The 24552-nt window shown below is 45.2% G+C and overlaps 1 protein-coding gene and 1 long non-coding RNA gene across 14 annotated transcripts in view; one reads left to right on the top strand and one right to left on the bottom strand.

Annotated features, from left to right (window-relative positions):
- Positions 1-1577, bottom strand: part of LOC113269674 (uncharacterized) — a 61878-nt gene extending 60301 nt beyond the window's left edge. For 3 of the 13 annotated variants that reach the window (XR_008957076.1, XR_008957075.1, XR_008957074.1), the window contains exon 1: positions 1331-1560. This is a non-coding gene — a long non-coding RNA (uncharacterized LOC113269674). Of the gene's footprint in view, positions 1-1330 lie in introns of all 13 variants that reach the window. The other 10 variants (XR_008957067.1, XR_008957068.1, XR_006411590.3 and 7 more) reach the window with 6 other exon arrangements.
- A 2-nt stretch (positions 1578-1579) lies between these two features.
- POLR2M (RNA polymerase II subunit M) lies at positions 1580-12049 on the top strand. The gene is made up of 4 exons (XM_026518570.4): positions 1580-1852; positions 4041-4688; positions 7312-7516; positions 9309-12049. The coding sequence occupies exons 1-4, from the start codon at positions 1740-1742 to the stop codon at positions 9453-9455; spliced, it is 1113 nt and encodes a 370-aa protein (XP_026374355.3). The 5' UTR covers positions 1580-1739; the 3' UTR covers positions 9456-12049.
- Positions 12050-24552: the final 12503 nt, after the last annotated feature.

Below are 24552 nucleotides of genomic sequence, written 5' to 3' on the forward strand. Positions count from 1 at the left end.
TTAGAATTATAATGGGCTAACGGAGAAGGGACAGCTTTCCACAAAAGGAAAACAGTCGGGAGCAAAATTCTGAGTCTTGAGGGAAAGGCATCCTTGCTTCCAGAACACCTGTAGCCCAGGACAAGAAGAAGGGGTTCACTACTACCACCGTGGGGTGAATAAAGGCCTCTAGCTGTGGCCCAAGGACAGGATGAGGGAGGTTTTGGGGGAGCTTGCCAGGGGACAACTACCTGACTCAGGCCTTACTCGAGTGTCTCTTATTTAGCTGCCTGGAGCCAGTTCTTGACGTCTTTGAAAGCAGGGCTTATGCTGAGAATTTTGATACTTGAATTAATCTGATCAGAATAGACTAGATTGGGACGATACAGAAATGGCTTCAACTGTACTCCCTGGAGTAGTTTCAGATTTTATCTAGAGCTTCTGTCTGACCGGGAGGGAACTGCTCTGTTTATTACAGCACTTTACATAGGATGGTGAAAATTAAAATTTTCCATATCAAAGAATGGAGAGGTGGTGTTGGAGGTTACGGGCGTGTCCAAACTTCCCAACTGGTATCTGTCGTGACTCTTGTATGCTTCCTATTCTTTCCTATGGGACACAACTCTGGTAGTTGAACTGTAAAGCGAAGGTGAAAGCTGTCTGGGATGCTTACGACACTGCTGTACTCTTCTTAACAGCCTGACAAAACCTTTTTAACAATTTTACACATTTGGAAACAGCAATAAGCGAAGAAGATTTTCAAACTGGTGTAGAAAGCGCAGCTGGGCATTGGAGCGAACTCTGATGCTGTCACTTACTAGTTTTGTGCCCTAGGAATACATAAATCATTTTGTGCCTCTGTTTTTCTATAGCCTAAACAGGGAATGACGAAGGAGAAGTTCTCAGCTGCTTCTCCAGCACCTCCCACCACCATCTCTTGTGGGCCTTTGGAAATGCGTGTGTACTGGCAGGCCGAGGGGGAGGTAAAGGCGTTCTAGATTGTTCCGAGTCGGGAGTGCCACGGAACTAGTGGGCGCAAGCCGAACACCAAAAGTCTTGCAATGCCTGAGGGAGCGCCGCCAATGAAGAAAAGTCCTGCTCCAAATGCCAGAGGCCCACTAAGAAATGCTGATAGTCCCTAAGGCTCCCTCCAACTTTGAGGGCTTCCTAAGCCTTGGGCTACGAGGCAGCACCACAGACCAAAGTCTCTCGGGCCCCGTCCGGCACATTCCCCCAACTTCACCAACGGCTAACCAACTCTTCACTCAGGTTTCGACTTCGAGTTCACTTCTCAGAGGCAACTGCCCTGGTGACCACACCAAATCTTACTAATATATTGTTTCATCATTACCTGATTAATGTCTGCCTGCCTCCACCCCTCGGTAAACTCCACAACGGCAGGAGTCGTGGATATTTGTCGGGGTCACAGTGGCGCTAGCAAACACTTTCTGAATACACCTGAAGAGCTGACGAACCGAGAAAACACAAGCGGCGCAAACGCGCGCCCAGCCGGGGCGGGACGCCACCCTCCGTGACTTCCGCCCCTTCGCTCTCCTCCCAGCGCCCCTTTCTCTTTGCCTGTGTTTGTTTCCGGTGTTTCAATAAAGCTCGATTCGGCTCGAAGAAGACCTGTTCTTCCGGGAAAATGGCGACTCCCGCTCGTACCTCGGAGTCCACGCCGGCAGCGGATCCGGCGCCGGCAGCGAGGGCTGCCGAGGAAGCTGACTGCCCGCCGCATCGCCAGCCTCAGGCCCCGCAGAATGTGCTCGCTGGCCCGCGGCTTCGAGCCCCAAGTTCCCGAGGACTTGGCGCGGCGGAGTTTGGCGGAGCTGCGGGAGATGTTGAAGCGCCAGGAGAGACTTTTGCGCAACGAGTAAGCTTGGGTCCCGCCGAGTCACCGCCAGGCTTCTTCGGTTCGGTTTCCCTGGGACGCGTGCCTTCCCCTCCCCCACATCGGGTTCCCTTCCCTGGAAGGTGACCTTGCCTCAGTCAGATCCGTTCCAGTCCCGCAGGCCGAGTGGACGGCCTCCAGCCATAAAGCCGACCGCGTCCTGCGTTGGCACGTACCGCCGGTGGGGCTGGTTAGCGTGCTTAAAAAGGCTGCTTAAGAGTTTCAGCTGTTCCCTTAGTTCCTTGTTGGTTTTAATTACCCAGCTAATGTGACGGTTACCTGCAGGGAGGGTCTGTATTCTAAATCCCTGTGTACCCCCGCCTCCCTTGCCGCCCCTGTTGTGCCCAAAACATCTTGTCAATTTCATCTCTAGATCCTATTTTTACGGGACCTGTAGGGAAGGGAAAGAATGGGACATAGAGTGCTATATTAGGCAGAAAAAGTTTCTCATTCAGCTGGCTGACTTAACGACTATTAGCAGGGAACAATATCATGAAAGTGATTTTTAAAGAAGCTTAATTTAGCAGCTTGGTGCAAGAAGGTTTGAAGGAATGAGAGACTGAAGACAGCTGGAGGATATTTTCAGAGAAGTTTCCAGCAAGGGGGTTATAGAAGGGTAGTTGTGGGACTGGGAAAACTAGATCAGGCATGGAATAATTTGGATATGTAGTTGAAAGAGATGGCTGAAGTTTCCAGCTTATATAGAGAGCCACTAATGAGAGAAAAGTTGGGGAATAGCTCTGAGGTTGATTATTTAACTTAGACAGGGGGTGCAGAGTTGAGGGGAGAGTTAATTATATGCACTTAAAAGCTGGAGTAGTGGTCTTGAGGATCTGGAGAGAGAAGGCTGAGAACATACAGGAATCTCAGCTGGAGAGGGATGTTAATGTTGAAACTGTGGGAAGGAATGTAGTGTGAAAGAATAGAGAGCCAGAGGTGTAATCTTCCTTCCATTTCTTATATGGATAAAGAAAAGAGAATCTGAAAAGGAACTTATGTCACTCAGCAAAAGGGACAAATAACCATTTGGGAGCTTTCTAGTGGGGACAAGTACTTTAACTTTGTGAGAATGGGTTTTTAATCTGTAGCAGCAAATTAACTTTTTGGTCTTAGGACCCCTTTATACTGTTAAGGCTTAATGAGTCTCCCAAGGACCTCTTGTTTTATGTGCGTTACATCTACTGATGTTTATTGGTGTGTTAGGTGAGAGGGGCACCTGGGTGGCATAGTCGACTAAGCGTTCCACTCTGGTTTCCACTAAGGTCATGATCTCAGGGTCATGAGATGGAGCCCCGAATTGGGCTCCACACTCAGCGTGGAGTCTGCTTGGGATTCTCTCTCCCTCTCCCTCTGCCTCTTCCACTTATGCTCCCCCACCCCTCTTTCTCTCATAATAAATAAATCTTAAAAAAAAAGAAAAAGGAATTACAGGTCAGCGATCTTTATTTTTTTATTTTTTATTTTATTTTTTTTAAAGATTTTATTTATTTATTTGACAGAGAGAGACAGCCAGCGAGAGAGGGAACACAAGCAGGGGGAGTGGGAGAGGAAGAAGCAAGCTTCCAGCGGAGAAGTCTGATGTGGGGCTCAATCCCAGAATGCTGGGATCACACCCTGAGCCGAAGGCAGACACTTAATGCCTGGGCCACCCAGGCGCCCCTGAGCAATCTTTAAAACACAAGAATACACAATGATTAGCCATCAGAACAATGAAATCACATACCATGTGGCCTCTGGAAAACTCCACTGTACCCATATAAGAAAAGGAGCGTGGAAATGGCAAATAATGGCTTAGTATTATTATGAAAATAATTTTGACCTTAAGACCCATCCACCTCCCCTCCCCAGGAAGGTCTTGGACGTCACACTTGAAAAACTGCGAGTTTTGGAGTGTATTATAGAGTATTATATGCTTAAAATACTTTAGCTGAAATTCTAATTAGACAAATGAGGGATATTCCTTACTCTTCCTACATCCCCTTGTTTTTTTTAGGGTATTGAGATAATGACTGTTACTTCATTCCTGTTTTGAGGCAGTTGGAAATTAGATTTTTTACTTAAAGATAAGTTTTTGTCCCTTCGAGGATAATGCTTTGTCTTTATATCTCAAGTTTAAAAACACGGCTCTAACAGATACATGGTTTTGTTTTTGTTTTTTTCCATTTAACAGAAAATTCATTTGCAAATTGCCCGACAAAGGTAAAAAGATCTTAGACTCTTTTGCCAAACTGAAAGCTGCCATTGCAGAATGTGAAGAAGTTAGAGGAAAACGTGGACCGTTTCATCCTGTTAGTTTAGACTGTAAGCTAAGGCAAAAAGCAATTGCGGTTGTTAATGTGGACACAGAAAAGGCCCAGAATTCTGACCAGATACTTGATACTTCGTCATTAGTTTGTGGCTCTTCCTCTGTAAGTAACATCAAGTCATCTGAAATGACCCAACGACAGCGGGGACTTGTACACCCTCCTCAGGAAAGCGACGAAGAGGCTCCAGAGGTTGCGTACGCCGCGAGCATGTGCCCAGCTTCCAGCAGCAGAGCCAGTGTGCCTTCCTCTTCTGAAGCTAGTGAGCGTCTCCCCCAGCATCGTATTGCAAGTCGAGCAGAAGAGAATTCGAGCAGCTCTGACAACCTGTTTATTGATAGGTTACGAAGGATCACAATTGTGGACTCAGGTGAAGAGCACTCAGAAGAGAGCAGGAGTGCTGAGAACTTGGCAAGGCTTGGTAGTGGGGCACAGAAGAAGCCGCATTTCATGGAAGTGCTAGAAGTTCGAGCCAAAAACCCAGTGCCTGCACCACATAAATTTAAAACTAATGTGTAAGTACTATCAGAAACAGGCCTGTCGCAGGAACATACTATTTGTTAAACGCAGAAAATCGGAAGAGTGCTTTCAGTTCCGTGGACTTTGTGTGGGATCCACTTGCAGTTAGCAAAGAGCATATTGTGGAGACAGCCTGGCTGGAATGGAGGATACATGTTGAAAAATATGTTAGGTTTTTAGCCAAATAATCGAACAGGTTTCAAATAGCAGGTGAAGTATTAAATTTCAGGTTGCTTAGCCAACATTTGATATTAAACCCAGAGGTAGAGAATTTATTAAGACTACTTTCCAGAACAATTTTTTGGTATGCAGCTCCCCCTTTGATTAGACTGTAAGCTAAGGGAAAAGCAGCTTTAGAAGCTGATGGACTTATCAGCAAAAAATAGTTGTGTGCTCACTATAGGTAAGCAGCTGGTGCTGGGGTGACACAGAAGTAAAGGTCCTGCTCCTCAGAGAGTTCAGGATCTGGACGAAAACCCAAGGCCTACACACTTGGAAGAACATTGAACTATAGCATAACGGCTTGAGGGGGAAGGGAGCCAAGAAGGGTTAAAGAAACTGAAGAACAGATGGAGGCAGGAGGGGTAAACTCACCTTGCTTCTGAGTTCCTTGTCATAGTTTTGTTTCTGAGATCTCCAGAAAAAGAAAAGCTCTTAGAGGAGAAAAGAATTTTATTTACTTGTATGCAGACGTAACATTCACATCAGGGAGTAGCCGCCGGTACCCTACCTGTCTGTATTTCCCGGGATGTAATATCATATACGAAGTGGAATCACTGTTACCGTTCGTCGAAAAGCCGAGAACCTCTAGTTAGAAAGACCTAAAACTTTCAGGGAATTATTATAAAGAGTCTTTAAAGTTAAACCCTGCCATTTTTTTAAACTTGAAAACATTTTATTTCTTCTCGATAGAAACACCAGGATTATATTACATTAATTTTTAGTTAGCAATAAAAAGTAATCTTTGTACTCTTGACGTACCAAGTGAGTAATCTCTCATCTTGTGTGCAGTGATGTGTATTTCCTCACTTCCGGGAAGACAGAAAACCAGAAGCATCATGTAGTCGGTCAGAGGATACGCGGATCCTCGTTCTTTACTGTGGTCATTTAGCTGGAAGTGGGAGTGGGGAGAGCCAGATGCCTGCTGTGCAGTTAGAGGAGATTGGGAAAAGCTGGGCCCGCAAGTGTGGATCGAGGGATTCCATGTATGTGCAGCCTTTGACTCTTTTTCTGCTCTTCCTTTGGCCTCCTCCATGCCCTTCTGGCTCCATGTACTACCTGGATGCTGGTGGCTGTCCTTCATCTCCCTCTAGCTTAGGTCTTTCCAGAACTTCAGATTTGCATGGCCAGTTACCTATGAAACCTATGAGGGTGTTCTACAGAATAGAACTCTTCTTCCCATGCTGACTTTCTCCCATATTTCCTAAATTCATAACGCCACCACTTTGTTTCCCCCCCAAGGTGTCTTTTGCTTCATCTCCGTATCTGCCAGCTATAAAGACCAACATTATATTTTTCGTTGACTTTCAGCTCTAATTATTCTTATTTTCATCCTTCTGTCAAAGTGAAAGCTCTCATCCCTCTCTTGGGCTATCACAGGCCTGTTCTGGACTCTAGTCTTAACTCTTCTAGTCCATCTTCTCCACTGCTGTCGGAGTGAAATTCGTCCAATGCAAATCTGAACCCATTACCTAGAACACAACTCTTCGCTGAGGACTGGGCCCGGTCTACTTGCCAGCCTTATCTCTTGGCCTTTCCTCTACTACCCACTCCCTGAACTTCTTTGTGCTGCATCATGTTACCCCTCACTCCCTGCTGGGATGCCCTCCTCCCCTCATTTACGTGGTGAGCATTTATTATTCCAAGACTCCTCAAAATTCACTCTTTTAAAGTTTTTCTAACAACCTCCCTGTCTCCCGTTAGAACTGGTGGTTACCTCTATGTTCCAGTGTACCAGTATGCCTCGTATGTGTACCACCTCTGTTTAGTGTTACTGGTGTGGTATTCCGTTGCACGGAAACTGTTTACAAGTTTATTTGTTTTACTGGACAGCAAGCCCATTTGCGCATGTTTTTTGAATGGAAAGATGGCTCCAGGTCAAGTGTAAGTTTGGAGGAGTGAAGGATAATGCAAAGAGTCTGTCAGTCTACCTGTTTTTTTTTGTTTTGTTTTGTTTTAAGATTTTATTTATTCGACAGAGATAGAGACAGCCAGCGAGAGAGGGAACATAAGCAGGGGGAGTGGGAGAGGAAGAAGCAGGCTCATAGCGGAGGAGCCTGATGTGGGGCTCGATCCCATAACGCCGGGATCACGCCCTGAGCCGAAGGCAGACGCCTAACCGCTGTGCCACCCAGGCGCCCCTACCTGTTTGTTAAAAGAGTGGATTGTCCTATTACTCTCCAAAAAGGTGCCAATTTAAATACTCCTGTTTCTGAGGTAAATATGTTTGAAAACAGGAAGGATTTTTCTCTATGAATATAAATATTAGTAAACTCCTTACTGTTATCTTTGTAGAAAAATTAACTGCCAAGGTTAAAGGCCGCTTCTGTGTGGGAATGTTGTAAATGTGTCTATAAAAAGAAAATAGTCTGATGGTACAACACATTTTCCCTCCTTCAGAATACCTTCACAACAAAGTGATTCATCTAGTCATTGGCAGAGAAGAGGGTCTCCCATTTCCTCGGAAGAAAGGCGGCTCAGGGATAAGAAGCATCTGGATGACATCACGGCAGCCCGGCTTCTGCCACTTCATCATATGCCCGCACAGCTGCTCTCCATGGAAGAATCTTTGGCACTTCAGAAACAGCAGAAACAGAGTTATGAGGTATTTAGGGTTTTAAATGATTCTTATCTGTGTATTAGGTGCTGCTAAGACAGAATGTACTCCAGGAAGTTCAGAGAGGACAGGACTTAATAGAAGGGGTGCTTGAGGAATGGTCGGCTCGTGCCGTTAGCTCGCAGATGAGAGCCTCTAGTTTTCTGAGAGTCTGGAAGTTGCTAGAACCACAGGACACAGCTGGAGATGATCACAGCTACGTGCGACAGCCGAGAGGTTTTTGCCAGGAAATGTGGGGGAGACCACTGCAAAATTCCCCAGTCTCTTAAAGCCCGTGCTATCAGGCTGTAAGAAGCCTTGCTTCTCTGTCTTCCACCTTGTAAACCCCAGGCGAGAGGCTCTCAGTGGTAGAATCTAACCAAGAACCAGGGAAATGTTTCCAGGTCTCTGTCTCCTGCCGGACAGCGAAGAGCCTAACAACTGGGGGAGGAGTGTGGTGTTACCAACAGACATTTGGATACTGAGCTTAAAAGCGTGATCTGCGGGCCCTTGGGAACACAGAAGAATAGTCTACTTTGAGTGACTTAATTTCGTACAGCACTTCAAAGACCTGGGAGTTCTGCCCAGAACCTTAAGCATGTATATGGACAGTTTGTGTACAGAATAACGAGATGGGAGAAAATAGGTGTGAAGACTGGAGGGAGAAAAGAAAGCATCCGATGTACTTCGATAGTAAGAGTTTGAACCCCGAGAACAGCAGCTCAGCCTCCTAGTGCTGCTTAGCTAGACTTTAATCAGGTGCTAGACACCGGTCAGGACAAAAGTAGGCTGTTATTCAGTTTGGCTTCTCACGAAAGTTCATTCGGCATGGCTTGGCCTTTTCAAGGCACTCCTTTTTAAAAGCCGTTTTTCTTCCTCGAGTATTAAAGTATTACTGCCTGGTTATGACTGCACCCGTGGGGAATTGGTTTTTAAATCGTTTATATGATCTTAAGTGCCTGTCCTAAGATATCTTTAGGTTGAGTTCAACTCCTTTGAAATCAGTTTCCTTAGCAGAGTGCTATTAGCTCCCGCTTCAGTCCTACCTCCGCAGAATATTCATGGCCTGAGGGGAAGGACACAAAGAGGTTCAAGTTGTAGGGGCAAAAGCATGAGAAAAGCGAAGAGCCAGATTAAAAATGGGCATTGCCACCTGCCGTCAGTCCGTGGTCCTGTCCTTCAGTATCTGTGAGCGCATTGCCAGTGTCTAAAATCTACTTGGACATTCTGTCATGTAGTAATTTTCATGGGAACTTAATTTGGAGAGGAATAGCCAGCTTTTTAAAAGTATTGGTTTCTTGATTTCATTCAGACATTGAAATGTAACTCTCAAGCCTAAAAGCCATGATTTCATCTAGGAAAGAAGATTCTTTTTTGGAGAATCAACACAGCATTAGTGATTTTTGATATTTGATAATTGAAACTGCTCCGTGAGTGTGTGTGTGCACGTGCATGTGTCCGCATACTTAAAAAATCTGTCCATGTTTATAACTGTCGCAGTGCTCAGTGGGTTACTCCGTTTCCCACGGAGAGCTGGGGTATTTCAGTGCACTGTTGTCTGTGAATGGAAGTCTGACCACGACTGTGGCCGGCTAGTAGCCCTCACCAGCATTGCCCTCCCCCCCCCATCTGTGGTAGGCACAACCTCAGACTTGCACGCTGCTGGAGAGAGCACTGAGGGGAGCCGTATGCCCCTTGATTTCCACTTCTCTTTGATGACTCTTTAAATGACTTCCTATTGAAAAAATTGTAGGGAAAAGGATGTGAATGTGTAATGTCTTGCTTTGATTTTGTTTTAAAGGAGATGCAAGCCAAACTCGCAGCACAAAAGTTAGCTGAAAGACTGAACGTTAAGATGCTGAGCTATAATCCAGAAGGGGAGACCTCGAGGAGGTACCGAGAAGTGAGGGATGAAGACGACGATCAGTCCTCTGGAGATGAATTCTGAAGATGGGCAGATCTTTTGGGATCGTCACCGAAATCTCTGGCTGTTGAGTTGTTCTGATCTTACATCAGACTTTCAAATGAGTATCAAGATCGGTGTCAGACATTGTCGAGGGAAGGAATTTTTTAAAGTTACACAAAGGTAGCTGTAAAAATAGCCCAGTTTGTCTTTCAGAAGATGGCTTTCATGTGCTTAAAAAGTTTAATATTTGAATATTGTGTTTTAACCATATTGTATTAAAGTTTTGCAGTTTGTTGTGTGGTGTTCTGACATTTCAGTACGTAGTAAGCACAGTATGTTTTCCTCTAAGCCAAACGAAGCAGGTAACTGCTCTTGTCCTGATTTTTACCTCTGTGGAGTAGCATTTATTACATGTCTTTCAGTGAAATATTTGGTTGGCCCAGGCATCGCCTAACATGAATGAGGAACGTAAAGCTCCCTCCTTTGTCGAGTAGTGAAGGGAGCGGTCTAGAGAATTGTGTGCATGTTTGCATGGGGTTAACGCGGTGTTGGATGTGAAATACCTGGGAAGACACTCAGTTCTGAAATGTTTGTTTTCCTCTTCTGTCTTCCCGTAGGAAAAATGTTATCTTCTGATTAGGAATAGGAGTACTCTTAGTTGGTGCTGGAGGGTGGACGGTCTTTCTGGATGATCAGATTTGCCCAGAGCCACATGACATATAGAAAAAGTCTAGGGTGACTGTAGGTGAAGGGAGGAGCTGTTCTTAGGCTTGACCTGACTTGAATTCATTGCTCTAAGAGGTGACAGGTTCAGTTTGGTAAGAGAACCAATTTGTTTTTTTAAGCTACAATTGAATTGTCAATGTATTGCCCCCCCCCAGAGGCATATTTAGGCTACAGAAATCTCAATCTCATATGTATACACACTTATGTAATTTTAAAGGATTACGTGGTTGTTCTCAGAGATTTCTTTAATATGTTGGAGATTTTAAACAGTGTTGAAAGGAAGAATAAAATATTAGAGCAACTTTACAATGTTAATGGTGATGTTTTATGGGTGCTTAATTAAGTTTAACTTGCTCTAAAAGAGACTCATATATGACATTTTCCTGCACACACATTTAGGAGTGCTAGGAAGGGCTCCGTTCTCTAGCATGGACTTCCAGGTGTGGCTACGGCTTTCCATCCCCCTCCCATCCTCTCCCTCTGAAAATGTAAAAATACACTGAGCTAACAAATTCATTATTTCTCTTTTTAAAAACTAATAGTAAATGGATTTCACAACATAAAAGTATTCTTTAGAAAATAAAATAATAGATTTCTGGAAAGCCAAGTAATGTGGAAGGGCTGCCACGCGTGGACACACAGTCCCCCGTAGTCCGATCACCCAGAGAGTGCCTCTGTGAAGGTTTGGGTTTGTGGACCTTACATTCTCTTCTATACGTTTCAATTTTCCGTAATGCAATCATACTGTACATTGTTTCACAGTCTGCGCCATGTATGGTAAACATTTTCCCCTAACAGATATTTTGCATTGTAGATAGCCACAGAATATTCAATTTTATGGGTGTGCCGTAACTTTTAAAATCAACTTATTAACAGTTTGATTGTTACCATGCAAACTGTAAACAACAATGTGATCAACATCTTGAAAGATAATCACATTTGTACAAAAATGATTTCTTTCCAGAAGATACCTTTCTAGAAGTGAAATTGCTAGTTGGGAGTATAGGTAAGTTTTCAAGATTCCTGACCTGTATCGCTCACCGCAAAGGTCGTGTCCCTTTATATTCCTCTGAGCAATATCAAATTCCCAGAACTGCAAAGTGCTGCTTAAAGTGTTTGCAAACCGAATAATTACAGGAAAGGATGATTTTTAAAATTTGTTTCTTTGCTTAATGATGGTGAGCGTTTTTTCATGTTTATTGCCCATTTATGGTCATTCTTTGGAGCACTGCTTATTCATATCTTAACTGTATTTTCTTGAAGAGTGTGCTGTTTCTATTGGTCTGTAAATTCTTGATGAACTAAGACGTCCAGCTTTTGTCATATGTTCTTGTTTTAGTGTGTTATTTTCTTTTAATACAGTTCGTGGTGTTCTGCTGTAGACGTTTTCTTTAGGGGTCCACCTTCGCGGTTATGCCTGAGTGTGCCTTCCCTGGCCCGAGGATGGGTATGGATCCATCTTTATTTTCTTCTAGGACTTTTTAAAAATTTCACTTTAATATTCCCATGTGTCTTGTGCTGTGGGCCTGTTTCTGGGCCTTGTTTTTTCTGCGCTATTTTGATAATTATGAATTTAATTGCCGTTAATATTTGGTATATAATTTCTCCCTCATTCTTTCAAATTCTGTCAAATATAACCTCCAGAGAAGTATACAAAACAGGTGTGCAGTTTAATAGGCAAAGCTGACAGCTATGTAATCACAAACCAGATGCAGAAAAGCGGCCACTAGTACTCTGGAATCTCCCGTTGTCCCCCGTGGATACCCTATTTATCCCCCAGAGTTACTGACTATCCTGACTTTAGAGAAATACTCCCCCCCCTTTAAAAAAAATGGTTTTACCAGTTATGTATGCAATAGTATGGTTAGTTTGTTTTGCCTACTTTTGCCTTATAAAAAATGGAATCATTCTGTGTGTGTGTTTGGTGTCTGACTCAACGTTGCTTTTAAAGTTCATACTGCTTCGGTGTGGTTTATTCAGCCCGCTGCTGTATAATGTGCCATTCCATCAGTCCCGCTTTAATCTAGTGTGGCGAGCACGTCTGTGGTATTTTCAGTTTGGGGCTATTACAAGCAATGCTGCAATGAGATCTTTGTGCCCCTAAACATTTCTGTCGGGTATTTACCTAGGAGTTCAATTGGTGGCTTATAAGCTATGCATATCTTTACCATCTAATAGTCCCGCCATCCTGTGTCCAGCGTGCATGAGATTTCCAGTTCAGTAACACTTGATATCACCAGACATTATGTTAGCCGGTGTGATGTTTTGATAGTAGGCCTTCATTTTTTTTTTTAAGATTTTATTTATTTATTTGACAGAGAGAGAGACAGCCAGCGAGAGAGGGAACACAAGCAGGGGGAGTGGGAGAGGAAGAAGCAGGCTCACAGCAGAGGAGCCTGATGTGGGGCTCGATCCCATAACGCCAGGATCACGCCCTGAGCCGAAGGCAGACGCTTAACCGCTGTGCCACCCAGGCGCCCCTGTAGGATGTATTTTTGATACTAATCATTATTTAGTTATATTTGTTGTAAATAACCTCTTCCTCTCCGGAACACTTTTCATTCTCTTCATGGAGTTTTTGTTGGACAGAAATTCTTAACGGCAAACTTACCAATCTTCTATGTTTAGTGCCTTTTTTAAAAAGAATCCTTCCCTATCCTGAAGTCATGAAAATATTATCTTTTAGAATTGTTTCGGTTAAAAAGTGCTCTATGGTTTTTGCCTTTCCACTGTGACGTGGATGCTACCCAGAAATTATCTGTGATGGTACGAGGAAGGATCCTTCCATGTTGCCAGCCTTTGTCCTGCACCGTATAGTGTATTTCTGGGACACCTCAAGCATCGGTGTGTGTCTGTGTCCTTTGCGGGGGTCCTCTCTTTGGTTCTGTTCATCTATTTGAGTTAATATTACTCCATGTTACTGATGGTAGCTTTATGATAAGGCTGGAGTAAAGCCTGCCGTTCTATTCTTTAGAGTGGTTTGGATATTTTTGGCTCTTTGTTTTTCACAGAAATTTTAGAATTGGCTTACTTTGTTTCGCAAGAAACAAAACAAACCAAAAACCCTTGGTAGTGTGAATCTCCATTCATTTAAAAAAGTGTTTGATATTCCGTCGTTAACTTTTTACTCCTAACAAAATGTACTTTGAGACTTAGGAGATAGGGGATTTGGAACCTTGCCGTTTATCAAGGATAGTTATTATTTCAACTAGGATGACTACTTTTGGGCTATACAAGTTAAATAGAAAATTCAGAATACCCGTTCTATTGAGAATAAAGTATTATGTAGTTTTGATTGAGAAGAGTTAGCAAGTAAGGGGTTTTGTTTTTGTAATGTGACATGGTTAGATTTTTATTTTTCAAAAGTACTATTTTTTCCCACTTACAAAAGGGGAAACTGAGGCACAAGGACTTGAAATAACTTGTCCAAGTTCAATGACTAGTAAGTGTTGGGGATAAGGTTTGAACCCAAGCTGTATATGCTCTTAGCTCATAATCCATGTTGCCTGTTCAAGTCAAATCAAAAGGGTACAGACATAGCAGACATGTTGTCATCTGAATTGCAGGTGAACAGAAGTTAACTTTTTAAAATAAAGTTTTCAGTAAGGAAGATTTTTTAATATTAAAATCAGGTTTAAAGTAGGAAAACAGAGTGAATCTGCAGTCATGAACTCTTACCTTCAATTTTCAAGTGATGATACTAAGGAAGTGCTGAAGTTTGGGGCTTAACCTGAACCATGGGAGATGTTGGAGGGTTAGTCCCATTCTATAGCAGTCACCTCTAAGATAATTTCACGGGACCTGTGTCCAGTCCACATCACATTCTCTGGGGACCCAGGAGGCGTGTGAGTCAAGGTGGAAGGCAGATAGCTTGTGGAATTATCTCTCCTGTAATTGGGATGTTGAGGTGATTTGCTCAAGGTCACTCAGAGGCAGCTGAGCAAAGAACCCAGCCCTCAAGACTTCCGGGCACCGGACTGCATGGCCTCGTGCACACAGCCCCACAGCCAAGTTGCATGTGGGCTTCAGAAAGCGCTAATGCTAGATGAGAGCTCAGATTACTCTTGGGGCGTTTGTCCTGTCTCTGTGACTTATGCCACAAAAGAGCTTTTGTTCTGATCATTTTTGTATTTGGAGCGTTTTGTTTTTAATCATCGTATGACCGCTTTGATCACTGCTGGGATCTTCACTCTTCTTCCCTCCTCACTCGACACTTGGCTGCGTAAAACTTTCTGGGAGAAGAGATGCGAGGCAAAGTGACCTCAGGTATCCTAGGCTTTATTCAGATGAGCAGGTAAAATCTGGTAGTCCGCCCTTTGCGGGCTTCAGGACAGTTTGTAATGCTAAAAGAAAGTAAAGTCGTCAGGAAAGAAAGGTTCCGTCTTTCGCCTCTGCGAAATAAAGAAAAGGATTATATATCCCGCTCTAATGGAGAGCATATAGAGTCATCTACAGAAGATGGCAAATTGCATTATTGACTAGGTCCTTGACAGGGAGGAGAAACTGAAAGCTATTATTTTAATTTCTGGCTGGAGCGAGGCAGCTTTGATAGCGGGCGGGTGAGACAAACCTAGGGCCCGCTCTTGCTGAACCGGAGCCAGACCACAAATCAGAAGTGATTCTGAAGGCGCAGCATAAAAGCCCGAACAATTAAACATGATCTATTGCTTCCCAGATGATTTTAGAAAACTTGGAATAAAAAAAAGGCGAAAAAGAGGGTAAGCCACTGGAATAGCTTTAGCTTATTAGATTTAGGATTTAAATGCCACTATTTCCTTTGAATCCAATGGGAAGTTCTGCGCTCTCCTGACTATTAAGTCTGTAAGATGAGGTCAGCGACTCCTTATCTAACGTATGGGGTATGTTTTGAGAGAACAGAAATTTCAAAGTGTGGTCTTTAGAGAACACTTTGGGGCCTTAAAGAGATTCTATATGAAAACCTTATTGTAACGATGGCAACAATTACGATCGAAGTAGTTTGGGGAGGTACCTTTTGGCATATGGAGTAAAATGTTTTAAAATCACCACCATATGAAACTTTTAATTTAGTGTTAAAATTAACTTGAGAACAATAGAGACTCCCTAAAAAGGCTGTTTTGACAAGGGGAAATTAGGACACTGAGCTGAGGAAAGCCCCAGCTTCATATGGAAAATTTTCTCATTATTAAGGCAAAAGAATGAGAGTCGTAAATCAAGCCCTTACTCAGAACGCACAGAAAATGCTCCTTAGAAGACGGAGACCCAGATTGGTGCTTATAAATTCTGTCTGAAAATATTGCTAGTAAATACATCACTGCTCCTAACCAGTACCACATATATTTGTATTAAATAGCTCTTCTCAGGATTGTCTGGTGAAAACGAAAGCATATCTTCTATTGATTAGATTTTTAATAAGAAGGATCCCCTCCCTTCAGCTCCATTTAATAGGGTCAAAATGCAGCGCGTGAGGAAGCTCACTGGCAATAGAAGGCCAATCTTATCTCAACTTAGCATCTTTAGTTCTTAGGGAAGGAAGAAAGCTTAAATATATTTTGTTCCACATCCTATAAATAGGGAAACCAAGGCACAGAGAGGCACAGAGACGTGCCTATGGTGTGCAGCTGGTTCTAACAGAGCCGGATCTTTCCGCCCTCACCCAGTGTTCTTTGCTTAATGTGGAGTCTACTCATAATTAATTCCTTAACATGTTTTTGCAAATGATAGAAAAAGCACCGTGCCAGAAGTCTATCTTCTACTTCTGAAACTATAGAAGTGTTAAGCAGTCTTAGGTAGCCTTACCTATTGCGACTGGGTTCAGTTACTCTAATTTTCTTGAAATAAAAATGGATAATGTATATTTTAAAAAGAAACATTAAAGGGATAATGTACTGCTCGTTATATTTAGAAGTGTGACTCTCTTTCCTCTTCGCTGCCTGACTTTTTTTTTTTTTTTTGAGATTATTAGAGACAGAGAGTGAGCATGTGGGGGGAAGGGGCAGAGAGAGAGGGAGAGAATCTCAAGCAGACTCCATGCTGAGCACGGAGTCCCATGTGGGGCTTGATCCCACAACCCTGAGATCATGACCCGAGCCGAAACCAAGAGTCAGATGCTTAACCAAGACTGTGCCACCTGGGGACCCTGACTTGGTTCGTTTTGAATGTCCCCATTTTCCCAACCTCTTCCTTCAGTCTTCAGCAGTGTGACTTCTGCCTACTTACCAAAACCTCTCACCATGTCTCCCACCACCCTCCGAAGGTAACAGGGGTCTCGAGGTTCTCGTATTATTGCTGGCTAATTAGCACAATTAATAAAAAAATCCAGGAAGTCTAATGGCTTCCGTGAAGCAAATGGATTTGAGAGGAGTAAACCTTCCTTGAGATGAAGGATGATCCTGGAGGCAGCTAAACATCAATGAAATCTTACTAATCTCTCAGTGCATGTTAGTTCATTAGATGACTTTTTTTCCTGAAGGAAAGTAGGGCTTAAGGGAATGGGAGATGGAACAGGCAAACTTGGGAGAATGGGAGAAGGAAGACAGGAAATGGAAAATGAAGGAGGAGAAGAACAAGGACAGAAAGCGGGCCTGTTGGACCCTCAACAGTCAAGGAGCAACAAGGACACGTAACGTGGAAGCCTTGTCTATCTCACTGCCTCAACTCCTCTCCTCCAGCTCTCCTTTATTTATTTAATTTTAAAGATTTTATTTATTTATTTATTTATTTACTTATTTGACAGAGAGTCAGCGAGAGAGGGAACACAAGCAGGAGCAGCTGGAGAGGGAGAAGCAGGCTTCCTGATGGGCAGGGAGCCTGACTCGGGGCTCAATCCCAGCACCCTGGGATCACGACCTGAGCCAAAGGCAGATGCTCAATGACTGAGCCACCCAAGAGCCCCTCCAGCTCTCCTGAATCCACTCCAGTCTCAAGTGTTTGCTCCCAACATTCCTCCCCAAAAGGTCAAAGTCCCCAATAGCCTTGCTGTTGCTGACTGCTGTTGCAGTCCTCCTTCTTCTTGACCCCTCGGAGCATTTGGCATAGTTGATCACTCCCTCTTTCTCGAAACACTTTTTTTCTTGGTTTCTGAAATACCACTCTGTCCGAGGCACTTGACGACCACTTCCTGTCAGTCTTCTTTGCAGGTTCCTTCTCGTCTTCCCAATCACCGAACGCTGAGATGCCCAGGGGTCTTTCCTGGAACCTCTTCCCCATCTGTGCTCACTGGTTGGGGACCTCCCCCAGCCTCATGGTTTTAAATAACTCTTGATATATTGTGACTCCTGAGGCTATCTCCAGCTCCGAACTCCAGATTCATATTCGGCGGCAACAGACGTGCTCTGAGGAGCGTCCCCGGCTCTTGGGCTCAGAATCAGGATATATGGGCAGTGGCGGTGGCAGAAGACTTCTTCCTCTGCTATTCACAAATTGAATATTCTCGGCCAAGTCACTTAATTTCTTGGGGTTTGAGTTTTCTGGTTTCTACAACGAGGGTGTTGGACCCGGTTAGCGTCATCCAAAACGTGTGTCTTCAAACAGAAACCCTATGGAAAATGAGATTTGGTGGTGAAACGAGCTACCACACTCCAGCGCCTGGACTGTTGCGGGGGCCTCCTACCTGGTCTCCCTGCCTCCGCCCTTGCCCACGCCGACAGCGCTGTCTGAACACAGCAGCCAGCATCACTCTGTAAGGACACCGTCAGATCTGGTCATCTTTCTGCCTCACACCCTCCAGGGGCTCCCATCTCAGAACAAGCTAAATGTGTACGAGGGCCTACAACACCCCACCCGATTCCGTTGTCACTTTTCTGACTGTAGCCCCGGGCCACACGGGCCTCCTTGCTCCTGCTGTAACAGGTCACAAGTGTGCCCACCTAAGGGCCTATGCACAGCTGTTCTCCCTGCCTCGAATATTCCTTCCCCACACGTGAGCAGGCTAGTTCCTCGTTTCCTACAAGTATTTCTCCGAATGTCACCTTGTCAGGAATGCCAATGAATATAACTCGCCTCAGCTGCTTTATTTTTCTCCGTAGAATCGTACATTTTCCTGTCTGCTTGTTATCTGACTTCCCCCATTAGAATAAGAAGGCAAGGACTTTTATTTGTCTTGTTTATGGCTATATCCTCAGTGGCCTAGAACAATGCTAGACATAATGGGCACTCCATAACAGAATGAATGAGTGACGGGGAAGCTGAGCAGATGGAGAGGAGGAAGGTGGGCTCGGGGAGCCACCCTCTGCACCTCCCCGAGAGCCGCTGTCTTCCGTGGGAAACCATGATGCCTAACACACAGCCATGTGTGGTTTAGGACATGATCTCACAGCTGGGGTCCCCCTTTCTCATACATGCCCTGTGAGGTAGGGATTATTCCAGCATTTTCCAGGGGGGGAGGCTGAGGGTCAGCAAGGCAGTGGCTTCCTCAAAGTCATGCACTGTTAAGACATGCGTCCGTCTTTCTCCAAGTCGAGTGCCTTTTCTGTTTCCCAGGGTGCCCTTCATTCTTGTTCTGTTTTCTTGCATTCCAGACAGCCGGTGCCTGGCTTTCCCCGCGGGGCTGGCCACGAGCACCTGACCTCGTGTCACTAAGGGCTTCCAGTGGGCCCAAGGGGGTCCCTCCACTTTGGTCCTGATGGCAGTGCTGTGACGGGCTGTGCCTTTCACAGATATTTTCCTTAATGATGAGTGGCAACAGGGGGAAAAAGAGGGCCAAGAGCGTGAAAACAGCCTGGGTGCGAGCCTTCTCTAGCTCTTTCCCTCCCAGCTCTTTGGTTCTACCTTCTGCGGCCACTGCCTCTCCCCAGAGGACAGCCCAGCACTCACGCACCAGCCCGAACCAGCAGCTAACATCCGCCACTTACTCCCAGGGTAGCTAGCGTTCCTCAACTGCCCGAAGCCGCCTCATCTGAAAGGTCTGAGTAATCAGAACATCACCGTTACAGGCTTGTTGTGGAGATGAGCTGGGTCTAAGTCTACAACAACTGTTAGCCACTGTTCCTCCTGCTTCCGGCCTGTCTTCCACTGACACCTGCCCGCCCCCACCCTCTGCACCCCTGCTTAGTAGAAGAGAACAGAAGCATCAGGTTGCCCCCGCCCCAGATCCCTTCCAGGGGGCATGGCTTTGCCCCATGACCCTAATTTCACACGTCACAGAGGCGGCGGTGTTCGAAGTGTAGCAACTAGACATTCCTTCAGTAACGGGGTGGTTCTGTCACCTTGCAGGTCCTAACTTGGGGAACCAGGGTGGGAGGAGTCAGGTTATAGGAAGAGAGCAGGGATGACAACGTGCAGTCAGTTTTGGACTCATACCCGTGGGGGTCCTCACAGATGCCTAGTGGGCTGTTGGAAAGGCGAGCCTAACCCCTGGGACTGGCGGCCAAGGATGAGGCCCCTCCATACGGAGAAGGTGGGAGAAGCCCATGATGCAGACACCCTGGGAGAGCCCAGAGCAGGAAGACAAAGGACCAGTGACCTCGGCAAGCACAATAGAGGGGGCACAGGGCTGGCCTGATAGATATCAGATTCAGAAGTGGGCTGAAATCCTGCCCTCACCGGCCTCATGGAGCTGCCCCTTGCACACCAATCCTTACCCAGAGTATACAGGGCTAAGTGACTAACAGACCAAGGGCCTCACTTCCAGGCAGGGGGCCAGGAAGGCTCCATGAAAGAGGGTGTTTGACCTAGGCTTTGATCCATAGATGCCGTGCAGACCTGTGGGCTGGGGAGATGGTTGGACACAGCATTAGCAAAAGCCTAGAAGGGGGAAATTCAGAATGTTTAGGAAACTGAGAAGTCAGTTACTATCTGGCCAGTATAATGCAGAATTGAATTAGAATTCAAAAGCACTTAAAAAATACATATGAGCCCTAAAGTGAAGTTTACAAAGACTTTAAAACATATTCAATTGTCATAGACCCCGAGGTGGAGGTTAGCAGGCAGGATGTCTGTTAGGGGAGCCCCAAAAAGAAATACCTGTGAACAGAGGACAAGGAAGCAGGGGAGAAGCTGGGAGGGGCCGAGGTTCACAAAGTCCTCAGGCAACCTCACAAGGAGCTCGGGAGCCTGGATGGCCCTTGCAGAGCGGTGTCCCCATGGGAGGTCTAGGGGGCCAAATAGTGACCCCAAAAACATGTGTCTGAGTCCTCCCCCTCCTTGGTCCCTGCGACCTTATTTGCAAATATAATAAAGTTAAGGACCTCGAGATGAGATCATCCTGCAGTTAGAGTGAGCCCTAAGTCCATCCACCAGGGCCCTCCAGAGAAAGGAGAGGAAGATTCGACACCCAGACTCATGTACAAGCAGAGGCAGCACCTGGAGCGATGTGTCCACAAGCCAGGGAGCACCGAGCACAGCCCGCAGCCATAGCACCTCAGAGAGAGACATAGGACAGACCCCTCCCGGCCTCCAGCAGGAGCCTTCCTGCTGGCACAGCGATCTCAGGCTTCTGGCCTCCAGCCCTGTGAGATGTGGGCTTAAGCCACCCAGTTTGTGGTGATTGGCGATGGTGGCCACAGGAAACTAATACAGGAGATCCGTCCTTGGATACGCAGTGCCCTGGAAGGAGCCATGGTCTTGGGGAAGCCACTTTTCTTCAGCTGGGACAGACCCCAGAGAGGCTGACGGCTGAGGGCCCTGAGCTGGTGGCACTCCCAGCAGCCTGGGGAAGATGTTCTGCGTTCCTGAAGAGGATCTGGACAGCACGTTCCAGTAGCCACTTCTCTGTCCCTCAGTTTTCCCATCTATGGAATGGGAACAACAGTAAGACCTATCTTTTATAAGGTTCCTAGGAGACAAAATTCTATGGTAACACTAGTTGCTAACATTTATGGGGCACTTATTGTATACATGTGGGCATACCTGTACTTGAGTTCATACGCGTGTGTGGCCCTGCATGTTGGAAGCACCCAGGAAACGGGCTCTTATCATAGGGGGTACGTCCAAGGTCACACAGCTGCCAGAGCCAGGATCAGAGCCCAGGCTTCCTGACTCTCAGGCCAACACCCCCTTGTGTGTAATAGGTTCCCTCTCTGTGTGTGCCTGATCAGGTCTTCTTTTCACAACGCTGATGGCATTTTTATGCAGGGAAACCAATTTTGTGCTTCACAAAGGAAATGTTACTTGCGTTGTCATCTGAAGGGAAGAGCTTCGAGTCGTCTGAGATTCATTCACACTCTCTCAGGCAGGCTCTGTGTGACCAAAGACATTAATTTGCAAGACAGGCTGGGGCAGGAGGGGCAGCTGGGCTGGGCACAGGTCCCCGCTGCCTACAGCTCATTGGCTCGGCGGGCCCTGCGTCCCAGCATCTGCTGACATGGCATTCCTGAGATGTGGGGAGAGGCCAGACACTATCGCTTTACAGAGGACAAAGTGAAGGACAGAGAGATTAGCCGATTTGCCCTCTTAATTATGTGGTGAGCTAGAAATGGAGCCAAGAATTGAATCCAGATTTCTCCAGTCCCAGGGGGGCTTTTTCATCAGGAGGGCCTGCCACATTCTCTCCCTTGGAACTGCCCTTTCTCTGGATCCCAGGAACACATACCTGGGCTGAGTTCAGGGCTGTGTGTCTAGGCGTGTTATGTCTCCCTTCACATTAGACTGATTCTTAAAAAGAAAAGAAAAAATAACATCTTTACCCTTAAAAATGGTCACTCAGTTGAGAATAGCGTAGATGACACACACATTGCTTAAAGGCTCTTAACCGCATCAGAAGAATTTGGGCTTGGCCCTTCCGGAGCCCAAACAGAAGGGCCCTTCAGATTTGACCCACGCATTTCTTCCCGGGAGAATTTGCATACAGAGGCATTGTGCAAGCGATGAAAGTTAAAAGGGGTTTTCTCCTCCATTCAAAAATCTGAGATAAAAATCACATGGACACAATCTGGGACTAGGAAGGGACAGTGGCCATCCAGAAATTTCCAGATGCGTCCCTCTCCACCCAGAAGGGATTTTAAGAACAATACTGTCGGCTTTCACCGCTAGAGGGCTTGTCCTGAAATACACACTTAAAAATCTTTCCGGTACAGTTACCCGTTTCCCGATTTTCAGGCAAAGCGAGCTTTCCCACCAGGTAACTCACCACGGATTACTGTTACTGTAGACTTTAGATAGATTATGTGCCGTCCTCACCCAAATTAATCTGTATTTAAAAAATGTAGGCAAGAAACAAAACCAGTTTGCTAACTGATCTAACTGGTAACTGACCACACAGTTTGGTGACTTTCTGTGAAGCCATCAAAGTAAATTCCACCCCCGGAGGCTGCTTGGCAAACATCCTGGCTGGCCCCTCTGCTGGGCCCTTTGTCCCAGCCTGATTCTTCTTTGGAAACAGACAGTTTTCTCTTTGTGTCTTCTGGTGCTGGTGGGCAGAGGGCTGTTCACCCATTTTCTCCTTGAATGAGCTGAGAAGTTGTTTAAGACATCAGACAGCTAGTTGGTTTGTTCAATAGGTCATTCGTTCATTCATTCATTTATTCAACCGATGTTCACGAACCCCCCATGACATACCAGGCGCTGACATTCCTTGACCTCCTGGAATTAACAGTTGAGTGGGGGAATGCTAATAATTACAAACATGGGAAGTGTGAGGGAGGGATGATATGGAAGCATGAATTCTACTCACCTCCTTAAAAAAAGTCTTAACTGCTTCCTTCACACTTCCACTCAAAAGAGACCCCATCTTGCTAAGATTATTACAATGCATCACCAGGTAGGGTTGGCTTATCTCAATTGTTGGGTTTAAAAGAGTGTTTCCTTTGGGTTCCGCTTCAAGCAAAAATAAATATATTAGCAAGAGAGCAATAAAAGTGCTCTGAGGAAGAGTCCTGGGCTCTTATATCTAGATACGTTGGGTGACAGGGATGAGGGAGGTGGGGAGAAGAAGAGAGAGGGAGTGGAGAGCCCCTGCTCGGCTATTATCAGATAGCTTGAGTGCTTGGCCAAGTCACTTAACTTCTGGGGATTTAAATCACCCCGTTGCTAAAATGAAGGCATTAGACCTGGTCAACATCTCCCAAAATGTGTGTCTTAAAATAGAAATCCTGCGAACAATGAGTTTGGGAAATGCAGCATAATCTCTGCCCTCCCCTTCACTCACTATCCCATGGGAATTCAAAATCACCTTAGCATATTAAAGGTTTTGATAGGTCCTGGAGTGAAAAGCCTGTTTAACTTTGTTTATCTCAACATATCCCAAATGTATTTGCCTGGAGATCCAATTTTATGTAATACCTATTAAGCTAGAAATGTTAGACTAGATGTTCACTGAAAAGCCAATAAACATTTATTGAGCGCCTATTTTGTGCTAGGAAGTTGCCTCTCGGGCTGTATTACATGAGTTTATGAATATTATGATTTAATCAAATAAACAGTGTAGATGGAGATTTTTTCATGGACGATACCTTCTAATTAATCTGTCCACAGCTCCCAGGAGTGACTTCCTTCCTTCCAGAGGGCACAGTTTCGTATCATTAGCGGTTTTCCACACCAGTGCCAATTTTTTTTTTTCAAATTGTATTGGAGTGCAAATCAGATTTAATTCTTTTAAATTAATACAGGAAACAGCAGAGGGTAAGTAGCGCTAACCTCTTGCTGGTTGTAACAGCCGGTCAGATCCTAGCCCAGAGGACTGGTCCAGACTTCAGACACACAAGACTTTCTAGGAGCGTACACCCAAACTTCATTTACGCATGCCTTCTTTCTTTGGGTTCTAGATGGTTTAACAGTTTTTGTGAATTTCAGTTAGTTTGGGGAAGGAGGAACTTTTCGTACGTGGTCCTTGTGCACAGCTGATTAAAAACAAAATCCTCATCTGGCCAGCTCAAAAATATTCTGTCTTTTGCCACTTTCACACAAAGGGAAAGGACACTGCATGTCTTTAAAATGTTCTCCCAGGTGCCTTGTTCTGCAGAAACTTTAGGAAGTGAGTCTTGACAGAGAGCCTGGTTTCCTTTATTTTAAAGTCATCTTCCTTTAGATTTTCCAAAGAAGACAGGGCACGTGAGAGGGAGGGAGGAGGAGGGGAACACATCTGGGCTCACGAGAAATGAGAAATCCCATTGCTGGTTCCAACTTTGCCTTATCTAACACTGGGGAGAAAGGATAAGCAGGAAGGTAGGCTGTGCCAGCTGGGCGTTCTAAAATCTGGATTCTGGATTCCTTTTCATTCTCCGAAATGGACTCTCTGCTGCTGACCGTAATGCCTAAGTGATTGCTGCTGAATGTTATCTTTGTCGAGACGTAGGGCATCATCAGATGTCACGTCTGCAGACTAATTTTTAATGCAAGCCCAGCAGATTTTTGTGGACATGGGCCAGGAATTTTAATGAAAGAAAACATCAAAGATGCAGAAGAAATGAGAATATTAGTCAAGGAAGATACACAGCGATGCTCTCTGATAACCCCTGTTATTGACATTAGAACTCTGTGGGAGCAACTTAAATAAACA

This window comes from Ursus arctos, unplaced genomic scaffold (assembly GCF_023065955.2).
Source record: "Ursus arctos isolate Adak ecotype North America unplaced genomic scaffold, UrsArc2.0 scaffold_36, whole genome shotgun sequence".
Taxonomy (NCBI): domain Eukaryota; kingdom Metazoa; phylum Chordata; class Mammalia; order Carnivora; family Ursidae; genus Ursus; species Ursus arctos.